The 24,910-nt window shown below is 33.6% G+C and overlaps 1 protein-coding gene across 2 annotated transcripts in view; it reads right to left on the bottom strand.

The window, feature by feature from the left end:
- Positions 1-24,910, bottom strand: part of CASD1 (CAS1 domain containing 1) — a 51,568-nt gene that overhangs the window by 7,253 nt on the left and 19,405 nt on the right. Inside the window, exons 6-16 of one of the 2 annotated variants that reach the window (XM_049641472.1) lie at positions 20,811-20,855; positions 20,256-20,379; positions 18,663-18,877; positions 16,648-17,070; positions 15,522-15,611; positions 8,284-8,403; positions 7,155-7,311; positions 5,673-5,752; positions 3,256-3,357; positions 635-775; positions 8-85 (exon numbers count right to left, since the gene is read on the bottom strand). In XM_049641472.1, the coding sequence (XP_049497429.1) occupies positions 8-85; positions 635-775; positions 3,256-3,357; positions 5,673-5,752; positions 7,155-7,311; positions 8,284-8,403; positions 15,522-15,611; positions 16,648-17,070; positions 18,663-18,877; positions 20,256-20,379; positions 20,811-20,855 (1,575 nt within the window). The remainder of the gene's footprint in view (positions 1-7; positions 86-634; positions 776-3,255; positions 3,358-5,672; positions 5,753-7,154; positions 7,312-8,283; positions 8,404-15,521; positions 15,612-16,647; positions 17,071-18,662; positions 18,878-20,255; positions 20,380-20,810; positions 20,856-24,910) is intronic. The other variant, XM_049641473.1, reaches the window with a different exon arrangement.

The following is a 24,910-nucleotide window of genomic DNA, read 5'->3' as shown; positions in this document are numbered from 1 at the left end:
TAATTACCTGCACCACAGATACAGATGGGTGGAGTTCATTGCACTCTGCTTTGTTTTTACAACTGCTAGCCCAGATGGAATAGGTCTAAAACAAAAAGAATATATATGGATCAGTTCCTGAAAATACTTATGACTCAATGAAGCAGCTTCCTCATAATCTACACAGTTTTTGTTTTGTTTTGTTAATAACATTATGCTCCATTATGTTATTTAAAAAGCCTTAGTGAAAGCTGCCCACAGGTTCGGTCATCACTTATTTTGGTATGCTCAACTGTTAAGTAAAAGAAAGCAGACAGAGAGGAGCACAGGTCTGTGCTCCTCTGGAAATAGTGATCATGAGGCAATGATCACCCTTCCTGTCAAACACCTCACATTTTATTTTTCCCCAAATTTATTACATTTTTACAAATTTCCATTTCACTGAGTCCTCAGTCATTCTTCATATTTAACACATGCATATATACACATACATATATACATTCTCTTAGCATTTATGTTCAATGAGAAGAAAATGGAGAAAAAGGATTTTAAAAGTAAAGATTAAAAATAATTGATTGAATCCCTATCTCTTAATGTTAATATTCTGTACCATTTAGGATTTTGGAAAACTAGAGGATTACACTTTGAAACTTACCAAGAAAGAAACTACTGAAATAAACAATAGAAAATTTGAAATTTTGTTTGAAAAAAGAGGTTCACCCTTTCCTTCAGAAAGTACTTGACGCTTCTGTAAAGCCAGATAAATGAAAGCAAACAACATTCCATGAAAGACTACCTAAAAAATAAGAAGAGAAAATTTGTTTTAAACAGCTAGATTTCAGTAAGTAGCAGAAATAGTTGGAAAATAAGGACAATATATACAAAAGTAAGTAGGTTAAAAGCTTAAAGATTAAATGAAGGTCTTAAACTTCAAGAAATGACATACAATCAAGGATTGTTAGAAACTATCCACAGCTCTTGCAACAATATGAGATAAGCTGGTTCATTTTGAGCAGTCTCAGCCGCAAGTGAAGAAATAAAGAGAAGTTCAAAATAATGACAAAAACACAAGAAACAAGTGTTGATGAGAATGTGGAGAAAAAGGACCTCTTGTATACTTTGATGGGAATGCAAACTGGTACAGACACTGTGGAAAACAGTATGAAGTTTTCTCAAAAAATTAAAAGTAGAACTACCCTGTGATCCCATAATTCCACTACTGGGTATTTATCCAGAGAATACAAAAGCACTAATTTGAAAAGATATATGCAGCCCTATGTTTACTGCAGTATTATTTACAATAGCCAAGATACGGAATTGGCCCAAGTGTCCATTAATAGATGAATGGATAAAGAAGATGTGTGCATATATATATACACACACAATGGAATACTATCCAGACATAAAAAGAATGAAATCTTTTTATGCAATAACATGGATCTAGAGGGTTTAATGCTAAGTGAAATAAGTCACTCAAAGAAAGACAAATATCATATGATTTCATTCATATGTGGAATTTAAGAAACAAAACAAACCAACAAAGAAAAAAGGAGACAAACCAAGAAACAAACTCTTAACTACAGAGAACAAATTGGTGGTCATCAGAGGGGAGGTCGGTGGGGTGATGGGTGAAATAGGTGAAGGGGATTAATAGTACACTTATCATGATAAGCACTGAGTAATGTATAAAATTACTGAATCACTGTATTGTTCACCTTAAACCAATATAACACTATATGTCAACTATACTGGAATTAAACTTTAAAAAAAGAACAACAACAATAAACTATTCTGAAGACATATGGTAAAATTTAAATGCTCAACCAAAATAAAACATTTTATCTTGATACTCTCAATCAAATAAAACAACAATAACATCACCAATATCATGCTTTTAAGAAGGAGCATATGCACACAAGAATGGGGAAAAAAAAATGGTAGACCAGAAAGCACATAGAGCTTCCTTTTTTTTTTTTTTTTTAAAACAAAGGTTTAAAGTGAACTATCACGGTAGATTGCTGTAATGACTAGGTTGAGAATTTAGAAGTTGGTAGCAAGACTTTAGCAAAGCTTTTTATTTATATGTGATTTTGAAGTGCAATGTAGTATACTGGAAAGTGCATAGGTACTGGAAACCAGAAATGGCACAAAATAGGCATTAAGAAAACATTTGTTGGGGCACTGGGTGGCTCAGCCTGTTAAGCGTCCGACTTCAGCTCAGGTCATGATCTCACGGTCTGTGAGTTCCAGCCCCGTGTCGGGCTCTGTGCTGACAGCTCAGAGCCTGGAGCCTGCTTCGGATTCTGTGTCTCCCTCTCTCTGTGCCCCTCCCCTGCTTTCTCTCTCTCTCTCTCTCTCTCTCTCTCTCAAAATAAATAAACATTAAAAATATTTTTTTAAATCAATAAAAAAAAGAAAATCTTTGTTGAATGAAAAATAGGATGAGTGAAGTATGGAAGAAAAAAGGGAAAGAGAGAAGAGAGGTAATTAATATTTATTCATTGTCCATTATTTTCCAAATGCTGTGCTCGATATTTCCTGGCCAATTGAATCTTTCCTTCAAGATTAAAGTTATGGAATCACCCATGACACTGTTCTCTCTTCTTTACACACTTCTACCACAAAATCCATACTGTATATAACTTAGTACCTAAATATAAATAGTAACTTTGGGTTTTAAACTAGATTGTAAGGCTTAGAAGCCTGGTGGTATGTCTTCTTTCTCTAATATATTCCTCATAAAACCAACATCTAGAGCATATACTAGGGTTCAATAAATATTGTGTTGAATGGCCAAAACACATATATGAGGGATCATTTTTATTTTTTTTAAGTTTATAGAGATCATTTATTTTTAAGTTTATTTAAGTAATCTCTACACCCAACATGGGGCTCAAACTCACGACACCAATATCAGGAGCCACAGGCTCCACTGACTGAGCCAGCCAGGCACCCCTATGAAGGGTCATTTGTAAATCAAAATTATGTCTCAAAGAAAGGCCACTTTATAGACAACATTTTTACAGTATTTTCCTGCTCATATATATATATATGTACATATATATATGTGTGTATATATATATACACATATATATATATATATACACACATGCATACCCTCTCTCCACTATAAAAAAATGGGAGGAGGGCTGCTTTAATTTACCAAGTCAACATACTTCCCTATACTAAAACTAAATAAAAATAATTATAATTTTCCAAATAATTCTTTTAAAGCGTTAATTTGAAATGGCAAAAGATCACAAGGTAAATACATACGTAACGGTCTAACCTCCATCTGAACCACCATTCATATACATTCCCTTTCAGTTCAAAACACTTGGACAATGGCCAAAGAGAAAAGATCTTCTCAAATGCACCCTGAGAAAAGGAATCCAGAACACAAAATAAGATGGTATGAGTCAATACTTGTTTTCTAACTCTATTCTAAATTATAGTTTTCTACTAGGATTATAAAAAAGTTATTCACAATTTAAAAATTCTTTAATTTGACGTTCATTTGAAAATAAATTTATTTTACTAACGGCTAATAAAGATGACTTAAAACTTTTTTGTTAACTTACTTTCACTGCACATGAAAGGCTACTGAGACTGCAAAATTAAAACAAAAAGTAAGCTAGTAACTGGAAAATTCTTCCATTTAAGGTTTTTAATCTATTACATAAAGCAGCTAATATTAACTGATCAAAACATCAAAATACAAAAGACCTCAGCCATTATGATATCAATATCCTAAAGAATGATGGTTAAAGTTAAAATACAGTTTTTCCTTCTCTAAATGTCCTTAATAATCTATAATCAACCATCTGAATTAAAAGAATCCTCCGAATTAGTCACCTTACTTAATCAACCATACCCAAATGCCATTACCAACCTTTGAAACAAAGTTTACAATTTTACTCTGGTCAAGTTAGTGAATGCACTCTCTTATTAATCTGACAAGCCTGGAAAATCTGGGACTGAAGGGGCAGAAGTCTTGGGTGCATTCCTGCACATTAATGAAGTCTTTCAAAGAAGGGAACAAAAACCTCAATTCCCAGACTAAAGAAGGACGGCAAACTTTTTGAAGGAAAGCTCCATTATTAGACCTAATGCCACAGCATAGAAAATGTAACATAACAATTTTTAAAAAGGCTATTAAAAACCAAAAAAGTGAAAACAGCATTGTATTTTAGGTAATGCTGAATCTTTATAAGAACTTTATTATTTTAATAAAATACAGTATCCTCCATTTAACCATTTAAGAATTTAAAATACCTATAACTTATTAAACAGAGGTCCTATCAAAATCTGTGCCTCAGAAAATAGAGGATTCTTACCAAGAGTTGCAATATAAAGTACTTATAGATCATAAATATTGATATGAAGTACAGAAATATAAATATCAAAATAAAATATAGAAATATTTAGCATCTATTAGAAATACATGGTCCTGTAGATCATATATATGTATTTAGCACTTAACATATTATTTCTGATTAAAAATTTATTTATGTGATCAACAGAAAAGTTTTTAGTGAGCACCCATTTTGTGAAAGACACTGGGCTATACTGGGCCATGTACTTTTTCCTTTTGTACACTAATCCAAAGCTGGGGAAACCTTTATTGAACCTCTGGTTCACCTTCCCTTGTCTCCCTCAGATGCACCACAGAGTGTTTGGAATTTTAATCAATAAGTGTCAAGTAGCTGTTGCAGTTACCTGGCTATTTCTTCATACGTTTGCTATTGTTTCCTTATTATTTATAAATCTCCTGCAAAAAACCTTGCAGGTCAGGCAGAAATAAAAATGCTTTATTTCTAAGCATGAAAATAAGAATGAAAGCCTACAAAAACAAACTAATAAAAACCAGCTTTATAGGATCACTCTCTCTCTCTCCCTCTCTCTCTCTCTCTCTCTCTCTCTCTCTCACACACACACACACACACACACACACACACACACGATGCTTATATGGCATTTGCACCTGACACAGCTAAGTACAAGACAGGGAATGTTGGAGATGGGAGCAAACTACAGAATAAGTCACAACTACAGGCATTCAAATTAAAATATTTTGTTATAAAGATCATACTGCCCAAATAATATGTCTGTCTGATGGACTGACCAGCAGGTAGGAATTTGCCACCTTGCTAAAGTAGCTGAAAACATCTCAACCGTCATAAGAGGGGGATAAAAGGGTAGAGGTAAGAAAATGACCAAAAATTTTATTAAATTAAACATATTCCATACATACAAACCCATTTGCTCCTGAGTTGGTTTTACTAACTGCCAAAATTTTAGTCTATGCAGTTATGGAAAAGTCAAGTAACACTTTGAAGCAATGAATAATGCACAAACCAAGCTGCAAATTCTGTCAAGAGAATTTTGATCTCCACTTAGAGTAGTGTCTTATAAGAGGCATTCAATAAACGTCTGATTGATCAAAGTCAAGTAAAATGGATTTTGAACAATTGCCAGAGGAAGAGCTTTAAATTGCTCTTACAACAAAAACAGTGGTAACAAAAGTAGATAGGTCTCAAAAGAACTACACTGAGTAGTCAACTACAGAGTGACACTTTTATTACAGTCATTAAAAAATGAAGCTAAAAAAAAGCTCTGACTCTTCTTACATACTTTGACTTGAACTTTAAAATAAAATAGAACAAAATATAAACTGAAAAGACTGTACAAACCTGAGAATATGCCAAAAAACATATACATAACAGCAAGAAGGCTAGTTTCAACAGTAAGCCAAAATGCCAGAAACAATTTCCTAAGAGAGAAAACATTTAATTTACTAAAAAGTATAAATTTACATAAAAAACATATTAAATAGTCTCTGTTTAATGTATTAATACTCTGCACAGTCCTTACAATAATCAAAGGCTGCCTATAGGATACATAAAATATATGTAAGTGGTATAAACTGTAAGAAGGGCAAAAAGGAAAAGACGGACCAGCCTCACTAGGAAGGAGGCCACAACCCACACCTGACACCTTACGTATCTCCGGTTCATCCACTATAAATATATCTGAAAATATCTCCTGGATTCAATTATACCCATGTACTATTCAAAGTTACAACAAAATTTGGAAAAATATGCCAATATGTTCAATGTAATTCTAACAAACATTCATGTTGAATATAGCTTAGGTAACACTGCTTAAACATTAAAGTTTCAAGGAAAGAGCTTAAGAACTCCCTAATGGACTAACGTTTAACCTTAAAATGTATTTTAACGTATGCATATTTTAAGTTACGTGTTCATAGTTTATATATATTGATTTAATTTAATATGTTAGGTTTGTGTCGAGGGATTAAGGTACAAAGGCTATTCAACGACATTAATGGACTTGATTAAAGGCTGGAACTCAACTCTTTCCTGAAAAAGTTATTTGACATTATGATGGAAGTCAGTGGAAGATATTTTTGATATATAATATTTGATTGAAAGAGTTAAGTTAAAAATTACTAAAAACAACAATTTTTAATTTTTCCAAAAAAGGGAAGCTTTTATTTCAATGATATGATCTTCAGGGGGAAAAAGCATGAAGAGAAATGAATGTGGCCTCACTTTGAATATGACCAGTAACTGGCTATGTGGAGTTTGAAGGTGACGACCTTCTGGACGCTCAGGTTTCTTTATATGCACAACAGGCTGACAGTAAGTGTGTAAAGAGTTGTCTAGAGGGTAAATTGTATTAGTGCCCTTTAGACCTGGCTGACATAAAAAGCCTTTTTGTAAGTGAATGTTTATCCAAAAATCTCAATACATGTAAAATATATAAAGCAGAGCTGCCAAAGACGAGAGAAGGCTATAAGGGCCTGGAGCCCCATTGGATTGCTCTCCTCTCCTCCAGTGGTCTTCACTCGGGCTCTGTACAGGACAGTCTGACAAATGCTGCGTCAGCTGATGTGTAAAACGACTTTGAAAAATTTAGATTAAAAAAAACACATACATACAATAGACATGCAAACTATTAATCTGCACTGTTATATTACTTGAATTATTTAGCTGTACCATTTTGGAAACACAGTTTAAGAACAAAGTTTCAAATATCAAAACTACACATAAATTTAAACTATGTCTCAATAAAAAATAGCCTTTAACAATGAGAAATAAATTTTGTACATGAAAAGTATATATTTATTAACAGTAAGAGAGTATATTTACCGTTTGCTTTTTTTTGGATTATTTGTGGCCATAGTGCTAAAGTAACATATATGACCATGAACCATACAGTGACCAAGGGGACAAAGTAATAGAATTGATAAGGCCGATCCATTACTATACATAACACCACTACCAGGAAATTGAGACGAAATAAGACCTATTAAAAAGGAGAAGAAAATGGTTTTCATTCCAGGTATGCAGGAAAAGCAAAGACAGATTCTCTCTGACAGAGTACAAACGTTTATTTAAGACCAAAGTAATAACTGCAAGTATATTTTACTAATCCTTAAAATTACATTTGTTCTACAATCACTGTAAAGAGTTGAATATAAAATATTTATGCATCATTATATTAACTAAATCCAAGTAAAACACCAACCTCAGCTGTCCTCTGGCTACAACTGTCATCTTGCTAAATGTAGGGAGAGAATCATAAGTCTCCTTCCTAAGGCTATGGTTTATAAGCAGAGATTAGATTACGTCAACAAAAGGGTGTCCATTTCATCTGTTTGATGTTGATTTACCCCATTTAGGATTAAGTTGAGAGTTGTCATAGATACAAAATAATATTACTCAAATTAAAAAGTGACTTTGGGACCTCTGTTAACAGTCATGTCAGACCGTGTGATGTCACTCAAAGAACACAGGGTTTAAGCAGATTGATATTAGAGTTGTGCCACTTACTATCTGACCATAGGCAAATTATTTAACCTCTCTGAGCCTCAGTGTCCTTTCTGTAAACATGAAGATCACAACTCAGGGTTGTAATGAGGGATAAATAATGTTCAGGAAGTGTCCAGCACAAGGTGGAAACTTAATAAATATTAATCCTCTTCTTAAAGAAAACATAGCATATTATAATAATTCCAGGTAACTGTACATTTCTATAAAACTGAAGTGAATTAGCAGTGTCGTCCCTTGAGTACCGGTCCTTTTATTAGACATTCACTTAAATTACATTTTCCCTTCCCTCAGTAATAAATTATTTATCTCGAATTATTAACCACAGAACACAGAAATAACATAACTTTAAAGTGCAATGTCATATTCAAATTATTGGTGGCCTTATAATGACCATATTCATATTTTTATGTCAAAATGAAAGAAGAAGAACTGAAATCATCCCTACCTGACAGACTCTATGAATTCCAAAGTCTCCTTTGATCCAAAAGTATGAGAAATGCCCATACCCTGTCTGAAACAGGTATGCAGCAACCAGAACCCGGATGTGCATGTACACAGGCAAAAACTGTTGACAAAAAATAAATAGGTAAAATATGTTGGCACTAACTATACTTTGAAACATCATAACCAGTACATTTAATCAAGGCAATGGATCATCGTTACCAGTTGGTATAAGCTCAATAAAAACATTTATGTTCAAAAGTTAGGCAACACAGACCAAGCACTAAAAAAATGTAGACTTCAGAATCAGACCCGATTCAAATTCTGGTTCTGCCCCTTACCAGCTATGGGACTTTAAGTCCGAGTTTTCTAAAATGCAAAATAACAAGGTTCTTATGAGGAATGCAGGAGTTAATAAATGTGAAACACTTTGTGTATTTCCTCCACTTAGAATTAAATATAAGATATCCATAGTTATTAATCATCAGATATGCTGAATACGAGGTAACTCTGGATTTCACATTTTCCCAGTGAGAAGATAAAAAAAACCAAAAAACAAAATGCCACATTTTTGGCTCCCTTAAAAACATGGACTTTAGATTTGTAAATTGTTGTGTAACTCCTTATTTAATTTAGCAAAAAATGTATATTAAAATATATGCAAACATAATTTAGAAATATTATTTCCCTCCCATTCTTTTTTTTTTCAATATATGAAGTTTATTGTCAAATTGGTTTCCATACAACACCCAGTGCTCATCCCAAAAGGTGCTCTCCTCAATACCCATCACCCACCCTCCCCTCCCTCCCACCCCCCATCAACCCTCAGTTTGTTCTCAGTTTTTAACAGTCTCTTATGCTTTGGCTCTCTTCCACTCTAACCTCTTTTTTTTTTTTTTCCCTTCCCCTCCCCCATGGGTTTCTGTTAAGTTTCTCAGGATCCACATAAGAGTGAAACCATATGGTATCTGTCTTTCTCTGTATGGCTTATTTCACTTAGCATCACACTCTCCAGTTCTATCCACGTTGCTACAAAGGGCCATATTTCATTCTTTCTTATTGCCACGTAGTACTCCACTGTGTATATAAACCACAATTTCTTTATCCATTCATCAGTTGATGGACATTTAGGCTCTTTCCATAATTTGGCTATTGTTGAGAGTGCTGCTATAAACATTGGGGTACAAGTGCCCCTATGCATCAGTACTCCTGTATCCCTTGGGTAAATTCCTAGCAGTGCTATTGCTGGGTCATAGGGTAGGTCTGTTTTTAATTTTTTTTTTTTTTCAACGTTTTTTATTTATTTTTGGGACAGAGAGAGACAGAGCATGAACGGGGGAGGGGCAGAGAGAGAGGGAGACACAGAATCGGAAACAGGCTCCAGGCTCCGAGCCGTCAGCACAGAGCCCGATGCGGGGCTCGAACTCACAGACCGCGAGATCGTGACCTGGCTGAAGTCGGCCGCTTAACCGACTGCGCCACCCAGGCACCCCTATTTTTAATTTTTTGAGGAACCTCCACACTGTTTTCCAGAGTGGCTGCACCAATTTGCATTCCCACCAACAGTGCAAGAGGGTTCCCGTTTCTCCACATCCTCTCCAGCATCTATAGTCTCCTGATTTGTTCATTTTGGCCACTCTGACTGGCGTGAGGTGATATCTGAGTGTGGTTTTGATTTGTACTTCCCTGATGAGGAGCGACGCTGAGCATCTTTTCATGTGCCTGTTGGCCATCCGGACATCTTCTTTAGAGAAGTGTCTATTCATGTTTTCTGCCCATTTCTTCACTGGGTTATTTGTTTTTCAGGTGTGGAGTTTGGTGAGCTCTTTATAGATTTTGGATACTAGCCCTTTGTCCGATATGTCATTTGCAAATATCTTTTCCCATTCCGTTGGTTGCCTTTTAGTTTTGTTGGTTGTTTCCTTTGCTGTGCAGAAGATTTTTATCTTCATAATCCCTCCCATTCTTAATTTTTTAAGTTTATTTATTTATTTTGAGAGAGAGGGAGAAAGAGAATGAACGAACGAACCAGCAGGGGAGGGGCAGAGAGACAGAGGGAGAGAGAGAATCCCAGACAGTCTCCACTCTGTCAATGCAGAGCCTGATGTGAGGGCTCCATCTCACAAACTGTGAGATCATGATTTGAGCCGAGATAATTTAAACTATGAGATGAAACTATCAGACACTTAACCGACTGAGTCACCTAAGTGCTCCCAACCCTTAATTTCTAAAACAATTTTATTTTACTCTCCTACATCAATGTTACATCATGACCAAGATGCTTAGAATAATTTACCATGGTTTTTCAGAGCATCCTATCTTCACTTCTTTTTTTAACATTTATTTATTTTTGAGACAGAGAGAGACAGAGCATGAATGGGGGAGGGTCAGAGAGAGAGGGAGACACAGAATCTGAAACAGGTTCCAGGCTCTGAGCTGCCAGCACAGAGCCCGACACAGGGCTCGAACTCACGGACCGCGAGACCATGACCTGAGCCAAAGTCGGATGCTTAACTGACTGAGCCACCCAGGCGCCCCTCCTATCTTCACTTTGAAATTAAATGAAATGTAACACATTTCTGATCTATATTTTATGGGAATCACTGGAAATATCTCATTTATAACTCCTAATTCTCATAACCCTAGAATGCTGTCATTCATCCTATCAGCCACCACCCCTTTACGTGTATGATCATGATCTCCACAACACAACTAGTGCACTGGTTTTGAAATAATCTTTTTTTAAATTTATTTTTATTTTTTTAATTCATTTTTGAGAGAGACAGAGATAGCGTGAGTGGGGGAGAGGCAGAGAGAGAGAGAGAGAGAGAGAGAGAGAGGGAGAGAGAGAATCCCAAGCAAGCTTCGCACTGTCAGTGCAGAGCCCGATGCGGGGCTTGAATTCATGGAACCACGAGATCATGGCCTGCGCTGAAACCAAGAGTCAGATGCTTAACTGACTGAGACACCCAGGCACCCCTTGAAATGATCTTTAAAAGGCTTGTTCAGTGACATCCAACCCTTGCAATTATAAGATTATTCTTTTAGGGATAATTACTAAATCTATGTAAACATTTTTTGGCTCCTATTTTATAGATGCATCTGATCACTCTGTGATTATCCAGCATTGACAAACTTATGGCCACTTCAGGTTAATGTATGTTTTCCAAGTGATACCTTGTAGGAAAAAATAAAATAAGTAGACATCTTAAATAGATTTTATGAGTCCTTCAATGTATGCATCTTTTGTATATATCCTTGAATGCACCCTTGAGCACATCTTTTTCTTTTCTGAGAAAAGCAAAAAGCCCTGAATTTATAATAGGTCATAAACTCTTCAATACCCCTTCTACTCTAGCCAAACTGTTAGGGTTCTCTGTCTCCTAGAGTGATTCTTGTGCCTCCCTGTCACCTTTCCTTTGTTTATCTGTTTATTCTACCCCGGAATATTCTTCTTGTGACCATATTTTGCTTATTCAAATCTTATTCTTCTTTAGAGCCCTGTTCAAAAATTTCCTATCTTTACTCTCAGATGAAAGTCATTTTTCCTTCCTCAGAGTTCTTACAGCACTGACATCTATATATCAAACAGGGTTTTTATTTATTGCCCTTCATCATTAGTTCTTTTTAAATGTCTTATCGTTAAATCAGAAATTTTCGATGAAGGTGTAAGCTACTAGAATCACAGTGATGAAGGTAGGAAATGTCGTATTAAAATAACCTCAGGATTTATCTAAGCCTGTCACCTCATTCTTGAAAGCACTCTAAAATATTCCCTTCAAGTATCTGAACACTTTGAACAGCAGAATATGTACAAATTCCCAAGGCAATCCATTCATTTTCAGATGGCCATTTACTACCATAAAGTTCCTTTTCAAGAAAAGTTGAAATCTAACTCTATGTAAAAGCTACCAACTTCAGTCTTCTAGGGCAATGCTATGCAATAGAAATAAAATGCAAGTCACATAGTGCACTTTTAATATGGCTACCAGAATATTTAAAAAGCTCAAAGAATCAAGTGAAACTAATTTTAATAAATATAATGTATTTAATTGAATATATACAAAATACTTTCATTCTAACATGTAATGAGGATGTAATAAGATATTTTATATGTTTTAGGCTAAATTTTTGAACTTAGTATGCATTTATCACAATTAATCATGCTTAACTGGTATGTATTTCACATTCACAGCACATCTCAATTCCAACTAGCTATATTTCAAGTGCTCAACAGCCACATGTGTCTAGCGGCTTCCATAATGGAGAGTCTAGCCTTAGAGCCTTTTGCATACACTGATTCTTAGATCTGATTGTTCTACAAGTACCTGAAAATAGTTGTCAAACCTAGGCTAACTATTCCCAATCACTTTAATCACTGTCCACAAACATGCTTTGAAATCCCCTCAAGACTGGGGCTGGGCCTACAAACTTCGGACTTGGTTATTACATTTAAAAAGTAAACACTATTCATTTAAACTAAATTAAACACTATCACAGCAATCTGCCAAGTACCTGCCAATGTTGGATTATTGAAAATTTCATGTAATACTTCTCCCAAGTTTTTATTTTAATGCATTTTAAGCCAACAAAAAAGTTGTAAGAATAATACAATGGATATCCATATACCATGCTGACCCATTTTAAAGAATGCTGCAGACTACATCGTTCCTAAATATATTAGCAAGTATCTTCTAAGAAGATAAAATAGTTTCTCACATAATCATATATCATTTTAACAACCCAAGATTTAGTATTACTATAACAGTATCTATTGTAAAATTTACATTCAAATATCCCTGACTGTGCCAGTAACATCCTCTATGGTTTAAAAACAAATTTTTTTTAGGAATCTTGGATCAAGTATCATACAGTGCACTTAGTTGTCGTTTCTCTTCTGTCTCCTTTAATCCAAATTATTTTTCTTTTTATCTTTCATGAGTCAAGTACTACAACAAAATTTTAATATTAAAATATGTTTGGAATTTTAACTGCATTACAATTAATAGCTAGGCTGGCTTCAGATTCTGTTCTTTTTCTAGTCCCACAAATTTTCCCTCAAGATCTTTTACTCAGATCCTTTCATGAAAGTTACTTACAAACTCCCAAAGGAAAAAAAACCCACTGTGGAACACAAAATCATCTACTGTATAGACCTAACTCGCTGTACTCTCCATATTAAATTCACAGTGTTTTATCCCTATTTCCTATAAATTATGTTTTAAAAGAATGTTTATACCAACAATTGCAATCTGCTAGACCATCTGGATTATTTTAAGAATTCTCTGTATTTTTTTATGGTTTCTATTTTAGTATAAAAACATGGCACAACTAAAGTTTGACATATTTTAACATATTTTACTCAAAATAAAAAACATTAAGATTATGTAATTAAAATAACCATGGCAGTTAAAAAAGGTTTTTAATGAGGGTAATCCCTCAAATATCCAAGAATCAGGTCCCAAAATATGTTATAACCCATGCTAATTATGCTTTGCTAATGTAGACACAGGTAATTTTTAACCACAAAATCCTATTATATAAAAGAACAGGAATATGTTAATTAATCATAACAAATGGTCTGTTAATGAAAAGTATGTCCTTTCAGAACAGAGATTTTTAAAAACTGTAATTTAGGATATATTGGGATGTAGTCTAAGATATATTAGAATTAGAATGCTAGCTTGGCAAATGATTATAACAGAATGCCAAATTATCTTCATCCTTTTATGATCCAAATTCTTTCTGGAATCACTGAATTGAGGAACTTAATCTGCCATTAATTCTTTCTATCTGATTTTTTTAAAATAGGAGTATCACCCTTTAATATGTCAGCAATAAATTATGTCTCTAAGTGGCATTTTCTTAAAACAAAAGACTTTTTTCCTTCTCAAATTAATCTAATCCTTATTCATATGTGAGGGGTATTTCTAAGATTCTATATTCATCTCTACTGACTTTTTAGAGAATCTGACAAATCTATCCTCCAAATTCTGAGCTGGGCTTACAAACAGTCTTACTATCCTCATCTCCCCTTGCCTCGGATTTCTTTTACTGTCTTCAATCTTCTGTACCAACTTGAACTCACTAGGTCCCCTTCAGTTGCAGCGCGACAGGAATTTCACTGCTGCCACAAATATACACATCATAGCCATACAATTTCAGTAAAAATTATACTTCATTTCTTTATCTTCTGCCCTTCAAACAAACCATCCATAAAATCATGGACAATTTTTGAAAATAATGAAAAGATTCAATGAAGAATAATATTATTTTCAAATTGTTGGAGATATCTGAAGAAAACCTCAGTATTATTTGTTTTCTTAACTGCTACTTTGGAAATTTCAAAATACTTCTGTCTGGACAAAATTCTTATCTCAATTTATCTCAATTTATCACCAATTCAAATACTATTTACAGATGTGTGCTTTGTGTAAACAAAACAATAAAAAACAGTTCAGTAGTTCCATAATTGTTTTAAAGCATATTTTATAGAAATCAGTTTGTACCTTCACTATAAAACTTGCGTGAAAAGTAGTTATAAGATGTAGGTTCGCCCTCCAAAGTCTGCTTTAATTGCAACGTAGCTGGAATGTTACAACTCGGAATACGTTTTTTTTGGTTTTTGTTGTTTTTTTTTTACTCCTGTCAAATCCAGGGTGTCCTGAGACCATGAGAATCCTATCTTTTAAGACAACTAGGGAGAAGGAAAAAAGGACTTTGTCCAGGTACAGCATATCAATGGTACAATGGTAGTCCATTAGTACCTGAGTTCTTTGAATAATGGAGGAAAAGAGTTCTAAGGTTTTTAAACTCTAGAAGTGTAACAATATAAAATACAAGTAAGGGTAGAATATAAATATAGTCATCTAATTTGATTTCTTTTGATAGTAACTTGTCTATTTGAAATCTTTAGCAATTAAGTGTCATCTACATTGTTTCCTCCTAAGTTTAAATTAGCTGTCCAACAGGGTGGCATGAATTAATACCCTTAGGTTATCAGCTGTTTCTACTCCATTAAAATTAAGGCCAGGTATTACTAATAAATTATTGCCTGAAGACTATACATTCTCAAAGAGTCAGGTGGTAGGAGAAGAATGGGAAGGCATAAAGGTTGGGTAGAAAATAAAATGGGTCTCTAAATGGTCAAGAATATAAAACACAAAAGAGGTGGTGCCCTTAAAGAAACATTAAAGTGCCACTGTTTCCTATATTTTCTGAATTTAAATTCAAAATACTTACTGTACTTGCTCCAGAGATATGATAAATCAGAATCACAAGTTGCATCCAGCCTTTCCATTCATCAGTTTGTTCTCTATTTAACACTTTAGTCTGTGGAAAAGAACAAGTCTGTTTTACAATTCATTATGAAGGTATTATTAAGTAAATTTTTCTTATAGGACATAAAGCTAATGCTTCTGTTAAAAGAACTTTGGAGAAAAACAAACAATTAAAGATTGTCATTTTATTTGATAAGATATATAATGAAACTATTTCAATATAATATGAATTGGAGAATTAATATAAACTAAAGGAGATTTTATATATTTAAGTTGCTACTCATGGTTTTATATTAAGATTACATTTAAAGTTTGACAGATGTGTTTGTTAGTCTAAAAAATGGCATTGTATAATTTTCTTTAAAAAAATCTTAGGAGTTTCAGCTAGAAAAGATCTTACAGTTCTCTTATATTTTACTGTGAAAAAATGGTCCATTATTATAGTTTATTTTCCCAAGGAGATGAAAAAACTGATTAGTCATCCTCATATGAAAGTTACTTCTTACAAGAGAGTTTATTAATTCAAATAAATCATGCCTTAAAAAGAAGTTACGCTAATATTCTGAGCAATTACAATAATTTGAAAACAGGAAATTCAGACTATTATAAGCAGTGCCCACATTATTACATAAATTCTAATTTGTGTGTATACATGTCTGTATAGATATATAAATATAAAATGTTTGTGCATATAGGCATTTGTTAATTATATTTTTTAGTTACTTTTTAAAAACTTTACATAAGATAATAGTATCTCATGTTTGTAGACCATTATAAAATTGGGAACACCTCCACTTTCCCTATTCCCAAACAGGCAAAATAACACTAAGTCATGACATCTTTTTCACAGATCCTTATTCACCAATTTTTTCAACAATCTTTATGTGACTCTGAATTTCTTCCAAACTGTTTCAAAAAAAAGCAACTGTTAAGAGTCCACCAGGCAAAGTACAACCACAATATCCTTTTGTCCTCTTCTATATATGTGTTTGAATATTCTGGCATGGTACATGATTATTATTTCTTTAATCTAGAGTTTACAATGAGATGAAAGAGTTAACATGAGCTAAAAAGAAAATGACTCTTACCTCCTTAGTATTTTCATTGTAAAATACTCCCAAAACCAAGATGTAGATAATTGGAATAAAGAAAGTTGAATGTGTATAAAATTTGTTTTCCTTCATAAATAGATTTGCACGGTCACACATATAGAAATAAGCCATTATCAGGCCAAGTTTGCAGAAAGACTGTAAAAGTATTTCTAATGGAGACACAGAGGTATTGATAATATTTTTCTTTTCCTCTCCACTTTCCAAATCAGTACATGGCTTATTCTTCCGATGAGTGTTACGATGAATTATATAAAAAATTAAATATCCGATAATAGATAAAGTAAAAAAACAAGCAGCTAGCTTCTGTATGAGGGTAAGAGGAGGCCGAGGTTGACAACAGGAACCATCTACAGGCTTCAAAATCTTATTGCAATACACGTTCATAAGAATCATTGCACTCTGTGAACAAATCAAGTTATTTGGTTATTATCTTGTCAGTAATGTATCTTGCATTAGATTTTCTCTTGTGAATATTACTGACTTTTCAGCACCGAAACTAAAATGCCTTTGTACTCTTTGCTACCATTTCCCAAACACTCATGCAAATAATGGTATTCCTTAATCCGTAATAGCCAGTTCAGGGGTTTTCAAACTTCTTGGACTATGATCCATAATGAAACACTCATTTTATAATGTGACCCAGAACACATCCACAGGAAACAATATCTATCCTTACTATCTAGAATGCACTCTGACATTTGTCTATTCTATTCTTAAAAAAATAAAACACTGATTTCATGGCTATTGGGCCATGACCTTTGGTAAAACAAATACTGACAGATGTCAAAGCCCAAAGAATTTTAGTTAGCAGACTCGCAGGATACTTAAGACAGAGTGCCAGTCTTTAGATGTAAAAAAAGATATAAAATTACTGCCACCGAAAAATCATTAATTCTTAGCTAACAATATTTGTAATGTGCTTTTCATTTGGTTTATCATTTATGAGCACTTAGAATTATAAAGTTTTAAGATTTCTAATGTTAAATAAAATGTGGAATCTTCAACATGGTTTCATTATAGCACAAATCTCCTAGATAAGCTGCCAAGATTCTGCCTAGTTGAAAGTTCAGTCAAGTCTAGTTCTATAAAAATTTTATAGTTTAGGCTATTTTGGAACTCTAAGATGATTATATTTTTTTAAGCCTAAACGTTCAAAATACTCAACTATTTAGAAAATCTCATACTTTTAGCCCTGCAACTTCAGGAAGTTCTGTACCTGAAAATCTTGAAGATACTAGCTTACAAACTCCAACCCAAGGTTCTTAACCAGTTCCAGGGGGTCCACAAAGCCCCTTAAAGTATATGGAGAGCCATGTGTGTGTATATGCATATACACACACAAACACGCATTTCTGCAAGACTGGAACAGAATCATTCCTTTTTACAGAATACTCAAAGGGGTTATGTGATTCTCAAGAAGATTAAGAATCACTCCTTTATAAGAAAACAATAACTAAATAATATCTGCTGTACTGTATGTGACAATTTATAACCATGCAGTTCTCTTTCTTATTTAACCTATTTCCATCTGTCTGGATTTGTTCAGTAACTACTATGCAGCCCATATAAAACTTAGGGTAAAATAACGATAAGAGAATAAAAATTATGCTACATGTTTTAAAAAGGTGCTCTTCACAGAAGCTTGATCTTACACATTTAAGGTTTTTAAGGCAAAGAGAACATAATACAGTAGTTTTTAAACAGGAGTGTGGTGAGAACTTATAAGCTTAGGAGACAAGGTATATTAAGAATGAGGAGCACTCAATAAATGAAGTTTCATTTCCTCCCTCCCATAACTTCTTTCCTTCTTTTACTAAAACTCTCACGTGTATAAAAGCAAAATTAGTTCTACGTGCATGTTTAGATAGAATAACTACAAATAATTAAGACTGTAATAAAATAAGTTGTTTGTTACCATATTATAGTGACTTATAGCTAAAACTAATAAGATATTGTAGTTTCTATCTCCTGATAGATACAAGAATTCTTACAGTTTCTCTGCTTGATTCAGGAAGATGTAAGCCATCCAAAGACTCTGTGATGGTTTCTTGAGCAATTAATTTAGAAACACTGAACATCTTAACATTTGATTTAGAATTTCTGGTGCTACTATTCAAAATGCTGACTGCAGCTTCATTGTAGGCATCTATCTTCTCATTAGTGATCATTTTCCTATTTTCACTTAATAGATCTTCATAAACAGGATCTGTACACAAAACACATATTTTTAAAAACACATTTAAAAAATCCCTACTGATAGAATTAGTGATCATGCAAGTTCACTGATTGTACTTCATATTCTGTTGTGAAAGTTCAGATACTTTGAATCAATCGATATCTCTTTTAAATCTAAAGAACTTTTATCCCTCTCTTATCTTAGTACACAGCTTTCAGGAAATATTTTTATGTTCTAGCATATCTTAGGAGTTTAAAATTTGGGGATACTGAGTACCACTGGGCAATGGGAATTGAAAACTAGACCGAAAAATGGGGTGCCTGGGTGGCTCAATTGGCTGAACGTTCAGCTCTTTATTTCAGCTCAGGTCATGATTTCATGGATCCCTGAGATCAAGCTCTGTGTCAGGCTCCACGTCAGGTTCCGCACTCACAGCATGTAGCCTGCTTAGGATTCTCTCTCCCTCTCTCTCTGCCCCTCCCCTGGTCGCATGCTCTCTCTCTCTCAAAATAAATCAACAAACATTTAAAAAAATAAATAAAACTGGATTGGGGAAGACTGCCGAATTAAGAGTAACAGTCAATCTTTTTTTTTCCTGCCACTGCTTTGCTCATACAATTGGAAGGTAATATTATTGAGGATCAAAGTCCCTTATCACTTACCATAAATAATTTTTTTCTCATTTTAGTAAAAGAAAGGTTAACAATTAGTTTGTAAATAATATAGATTGCAGAATAGATTATCACTACTCTTGCTGTTCCGTTTAACTTGACATTCAATTTGGAAATAATTGTAAGAGTTTCTGACAAGCCAGTTGAACTGCTAAAATATCCAAGGCAATTTCATATAGTGCTAGACATTAAATAATGGACATTCAATAAACTCCTGAAATGACTTGATCTCATGTCAACTTTCTCTTAAAGAATTTCATTACCAAGCATAAACTAGGTGGTATGAATTTAAATACATTCTGTCAATTCCAGAATTTATTTGCTTCCAATGACTCTAATATTATGAAACAGACTTAATAATTTTTTTCTGTATTTCCCAATCACCATAAATATACTTTGTAAGAAATAAAAATCAGGGGTAAACATCTCATTTATCTTTGAGAACTTATTCTTTTTGTTATATGCTGCAGCCATTTTGTATGCTGAGGCTCCTTGAAGGATATTTTTGTTTATTTATTATTTATTTTCACTTATTATATTTATTAGTTTATCTCTTCCTTAAGTTCAAAAAAGGAAAGCAAATAACTCAAATTTATTCTAATTTTGCAAACCTTATTTCAAGATTTATCCTCATAAAGGAGTAATTCTACTTCTTGAAACAGGAGACAATAAAAAACCCATGCTTCAAAATATATACATAATGACATTTGTTCATTACTCATTTGTTCATTCCTTACCTTGTAAGACCCAATAAACATCACTAGTCTTTGCCAGTTTTTCTAAAAGTGGTGCTATGGAGGTAATGTTCATTTTATATTGGGAAAGAGCTTCATTGCTACCATTGTGAATCTTGATAGACCACTAAGAAATAAAAAATAAGCATTAATTCAGCATTTATCACAGAAAAATTATAACTTGCTCTATTGTAACAAAAGTTATTATTTTAAGATAATCTCCACTTTTATTCAACGTTAGAATAAAATTTCGTCAAATTATTTCATGAAATCTATGAAGGCAATTAAAAAAAGCTGATATAACATTAGACACTCAATGTATGACATTCAAGAAGAATGTAATTTTATAAATAAAATAATATTGACATTTAACACCAAGTTTACTAAATTTATTCAAATTGTTTCATTAAAATAAATCAGCATCATTAATTATAATAGAAATAGTAATCGAAATATAGGTACAATCAAGAATTCTATTTAACATAAGTTAACTTTTCCTCAGCGTGTCCTTAAGAATGAAACAAAAATCCGTACGTAAGAATATGCATAATAACTTACTGTGGCAGCTCCTGCTATAATCACATGGGGCTTTGCAACAGAATCCTAAAGAAAGAAAAATCTTCATAAGAGTGTTCCATCTAGTTATGGGAATTAATATAAGTAACATCACTTACTTTTTGCCTTAAATTTAAAGTTCTTCCTTCTAAATCCATTTTAATTTTCTGAGTTCCTTACTGGATTCTCATTATAACAAGATGGCACATCCAATGCCTAAAACCTTACATGGTTATGTGGTTATACAGAATAGCATGAAGCTTGTATGTTTAATTTTTTGGTGTTCTTAAAAAAAAAAGCCCAAAACATATCACTGAAATTTAATATGGCCTAATATTATTCTGAATTTGGAGTAAACTGTTTAGAGTAAAGCTCTAGTATATTATGTCAGCCAATTAAAAAATATTAATGAAGACTAGAGGGTACATAGAAAAATGTTAAATAAAATGCAAGAAATGTAATCTTTGGAAAAGCTAAATCTGACATGTATAACGGCTAATTATCATAGACCACAATGTGCAAAGAAACAAGGAGAAATTTGGTAGAAATCCTCATCAAATGCAAATTGTACTATTACTAATACTACCAATTATACAGTACTTAGTAATTTACTAAGTTCTTTTAAATTAGCTCATTTGAATATAGATTCTTGCCACCCATGAGACAGGCAGGAAGATATTATACACATCATATCAAATTAAGGATACAGACTCAGAAAAGTTTATAGGGTATTGCTGAGGCCTGTAAGGGACAAAGCCAGAGCTTAAGTCTTGTGACTCCTAAATTTAGTGCAATTTTCACATCAAAAGACCTGCTATTATAATCATGTGCGCAAGGAACAATTAAAAATAAGCAAGAAATTTAATTAGAAAAAAATATGACTCATCTAGAAAAGTAAAAATGACAGGTATTGTCTCATTATAAAGGTAGAAGACTATGAAAGCAGAGAAAAAGAATAACAGTAATTTCCTTCATGGATACTCTCATTTCCAGTCTAGTGTGTTTCATTTTACACTGCTATTTTAGTGGAATTTCTTCCTCATCTCTAGGTGGCTCCCTTTCTGATTTGTCACAGTCATTAACCCCAAATCTTATTTCTCTTCTACAGGTCCCTCTTGCCTCCCTTCTCACTTTTGGTATAAAATTCTCAAATTTCATGGAGAAAATGGAATTCATCTGGCTTGTGTGCTCTAGACTTCCTCTATTCTTACAACTTCTCCCAGCCTATCTTCCTTGAACAACAGAGTCAATGGCTAATCCTCTTAATGGCTAATCCTTACTCTGTGTCTCTATAGGCCCCCTTTTTCTGTCCAGGGATATATCCATGAATGATCAATCTCCAATTCTCATCAATTTCATTTTCCTTCTCTAGCCTCCTTTCTTCCCCCATCTACAAAATGATATATCATCTTTAGACTAAAAAAATGTTCCTTCAACCTTGCCTCATTCTCAAATCCTTCCTCCTTGTACTGTTAACCAACAGATTACTTGGAAGAGCATTTTGCCCTCCCTATGTGAATTTCCTTATCTCTCATTTATGCCTCAATTGATCACATTTTGATTTGGGGCTTCACCATGCACTAAGACTGATCCCATTCATGAATTCTGGATTTCTACGTTCTGTTAGCTTCATTCTACCCTGTCTAGTTCCTAAAGTGACACTTCTGACTGTCCACTTTTTAAAACTCTTTCCTCCCCTTGTGTGTCATGATACAGTTATTCTTCTCCTGCTTTTCCTCTTACCTCCTTTACTGCCCCTTCTCAAAATGTTTTTGATAGTTGCATTACCAAGTCCTCTTCTTTAATCTCTAAACTCTGTGCCTATTCAATGTCTTCCATTCAAGTAACTTCAACTATCACCTCACACAATACCCAGATTCTCCAATTCCATCTGAGTAGCTCAGACTTCTTAATAAGTGCCTTCACCTACAGAATTAAATCTAAATTGTTGGTTTCTTCACAGTTTACCCTAATTTCCCACGACTCCCTCAATACATGTCACCATTCTGTTTAAACATTTCAGTGGTTCTCCACTACCCTCAACACAAATTAAACTCAATATTCTTATTTTTAGGAAATATGCCCTGAAGTATTTAGAAGTAATCAAAACATGGATAGATAGATAAATGAATTTATACCACACCGAATACAACTTAAGATATTATTCATAATATCTGCTTACCTTATCTCTTATTAGCCCTCTCCTCAAATGAGGCACATGGAAATAACAGCCAAAACCAAATGCAAATAAAAAAAGCACTTTGAATTTAAGCTCCAGCCATACTAAAACTACTAGTGATTCCCTGAATAGGCTACAGTCTATCTTCAGTATCTTTGCATATGCTATTTCTTGTGCATGAAACAACCCTCCTTTCTCATAACAGGCCCTCACCCTTAAAATCACTTTACCTGAAAACTAGTTTTGAAAACTTATAGTTAGTGCCTATTCTCTGTAATCTTGCTGTACCCTATTCTTCCCCTATTTTGGCACTTGTCACATTACTTTCTTAATTAACTATATCTGCCACTCATCTGGAAGCTCTTTGAGGAGAGGAACTCTATCATGTTAACTGGGTATCAGCACTTTTTAGCCTAGTACCTAGAAAATGGCAGGTGATTAATAAATATCTGTTGAATCACAGCAGAGCTGTCTAAATTCAACTTTGCTTTTATGCCTGTAGGCTACAATAATGCTCTTTCAGTTAATAAGTGTATCCTTCTAACCCCACAGTTCTTCTGGAAATATTACCTCCTCTGTAAAGCTTTCTTAAACCATCACCTGTATCTAACCAACCCCCATCCTAAGTGCCTCTATCCATGGTGCTTTCATAGTTCTTTGTGCTCAATTCTGTACTTACTCTTCATCTTACCATATTATTATTCATCAGAAAGTCACTATACACTAGATACTGAAAATTCTTTGAAGGCTGAGACTGAGGCTAATTACTAGCCACACTCCTAACACCGAATGTAAAGCCAGCAATATCACATAAATAATAATAATATGGATTGTTGTATTCTCAGGGTCTAGCTGCTTACTACGAAAATAATAAAAAAATACATAAAAACATGCATACATACATACTTTTTAAATAAATGAAATCAGTCCATCAGTCAATCTTAAGTAATGACACAGCCATCTACCTAAATAAGTGGAATCCTTCCTATCCCCCAGTAGTCATAAGGAATCTTACAATAGAATCTAAAGCTCTAAAAACTAGTTTTAGCAAATTACAAGAACTGAAAATCTGGATATGCAATGTAACTCCAGGTTAGTAAATAAAAAAAGTTATCGATGATTTTACAGGACTTATAAATTATACTGCATTGATGTTTCTTTAACTGTGAATTTCTACTACTTTAATGATATACTTTCAGGTCCAGCACAAACATAAAACATGTGTTTAAATCATTTGAAATATATACATGTAACGTTATTCTACACTTTTGGAATAAACAAATCAACAAAGACAAAATATAATTATGTGAGACTGCAAGTTACCAGAAAGTTGAATTCTAGAATTTGTTTTCATATTTTGTTTTTTGAAAACTGAAACACATTTTGTCAAAAAAAAATGTTAGAAATGTTGACTAGGTTCCCACTGGATCCTACAAAAGCTTATTTGGTGTATGAAGTGGTTGCAGTGCTGAACATGTACTGTGAAAAGAAGCAAAGAAAAATACCAGTGCAGTATAAGTAATTAAGCAAAACAAGGTCAACAAAATTGAATACTGTTTTATCCATCCCAAATGCAAATACCTCTAAGGAAAGAAGACAGGTTTAATTAAAGGACAAAGAGCTATATGGAGACTACTGTGGAGATTCTAGAAAGGACTTTGGGGTTTTCAAGGTGAATAGAATGCTTGCCCTTATATCTATCTCCAAACATTATGAGCCAAAATATGCCAGACTTGACTTCTGGGCCACAAATGTAATGATAAAAGGGAAGAAAACAGGCTATTTAACAACAACAACAAAGTTTCCTGAAGAATCTGGGCATGAGTTTGAAAAAGTGGGAACATGCTCAAGAGAATGTATGTTGTGCAAGAAGACGACCTGGGTTTGAGTTAACTGGGCAACAGAAGTAACAGAAAATTCTGTC

This window comes from Panthera uncia, chromosome A2, assembly GCF_023721935.1.
Source record: "Panthera uncia isolate 11264 chromosome A2, Puncia_PCG_1.0, whole genome shotgun sequence".
Lineage (NCBI taxonomy): Eukaryota > Metazoa > Chordata > Mammalia > Carnivora > Felidae > Panthera > Panthera uncia.
The sequence above is the reverse complement of the archived record's forward strand: the minus strand, read 5'-3'. Positions and strand labels throughout refer to the sequence as shown.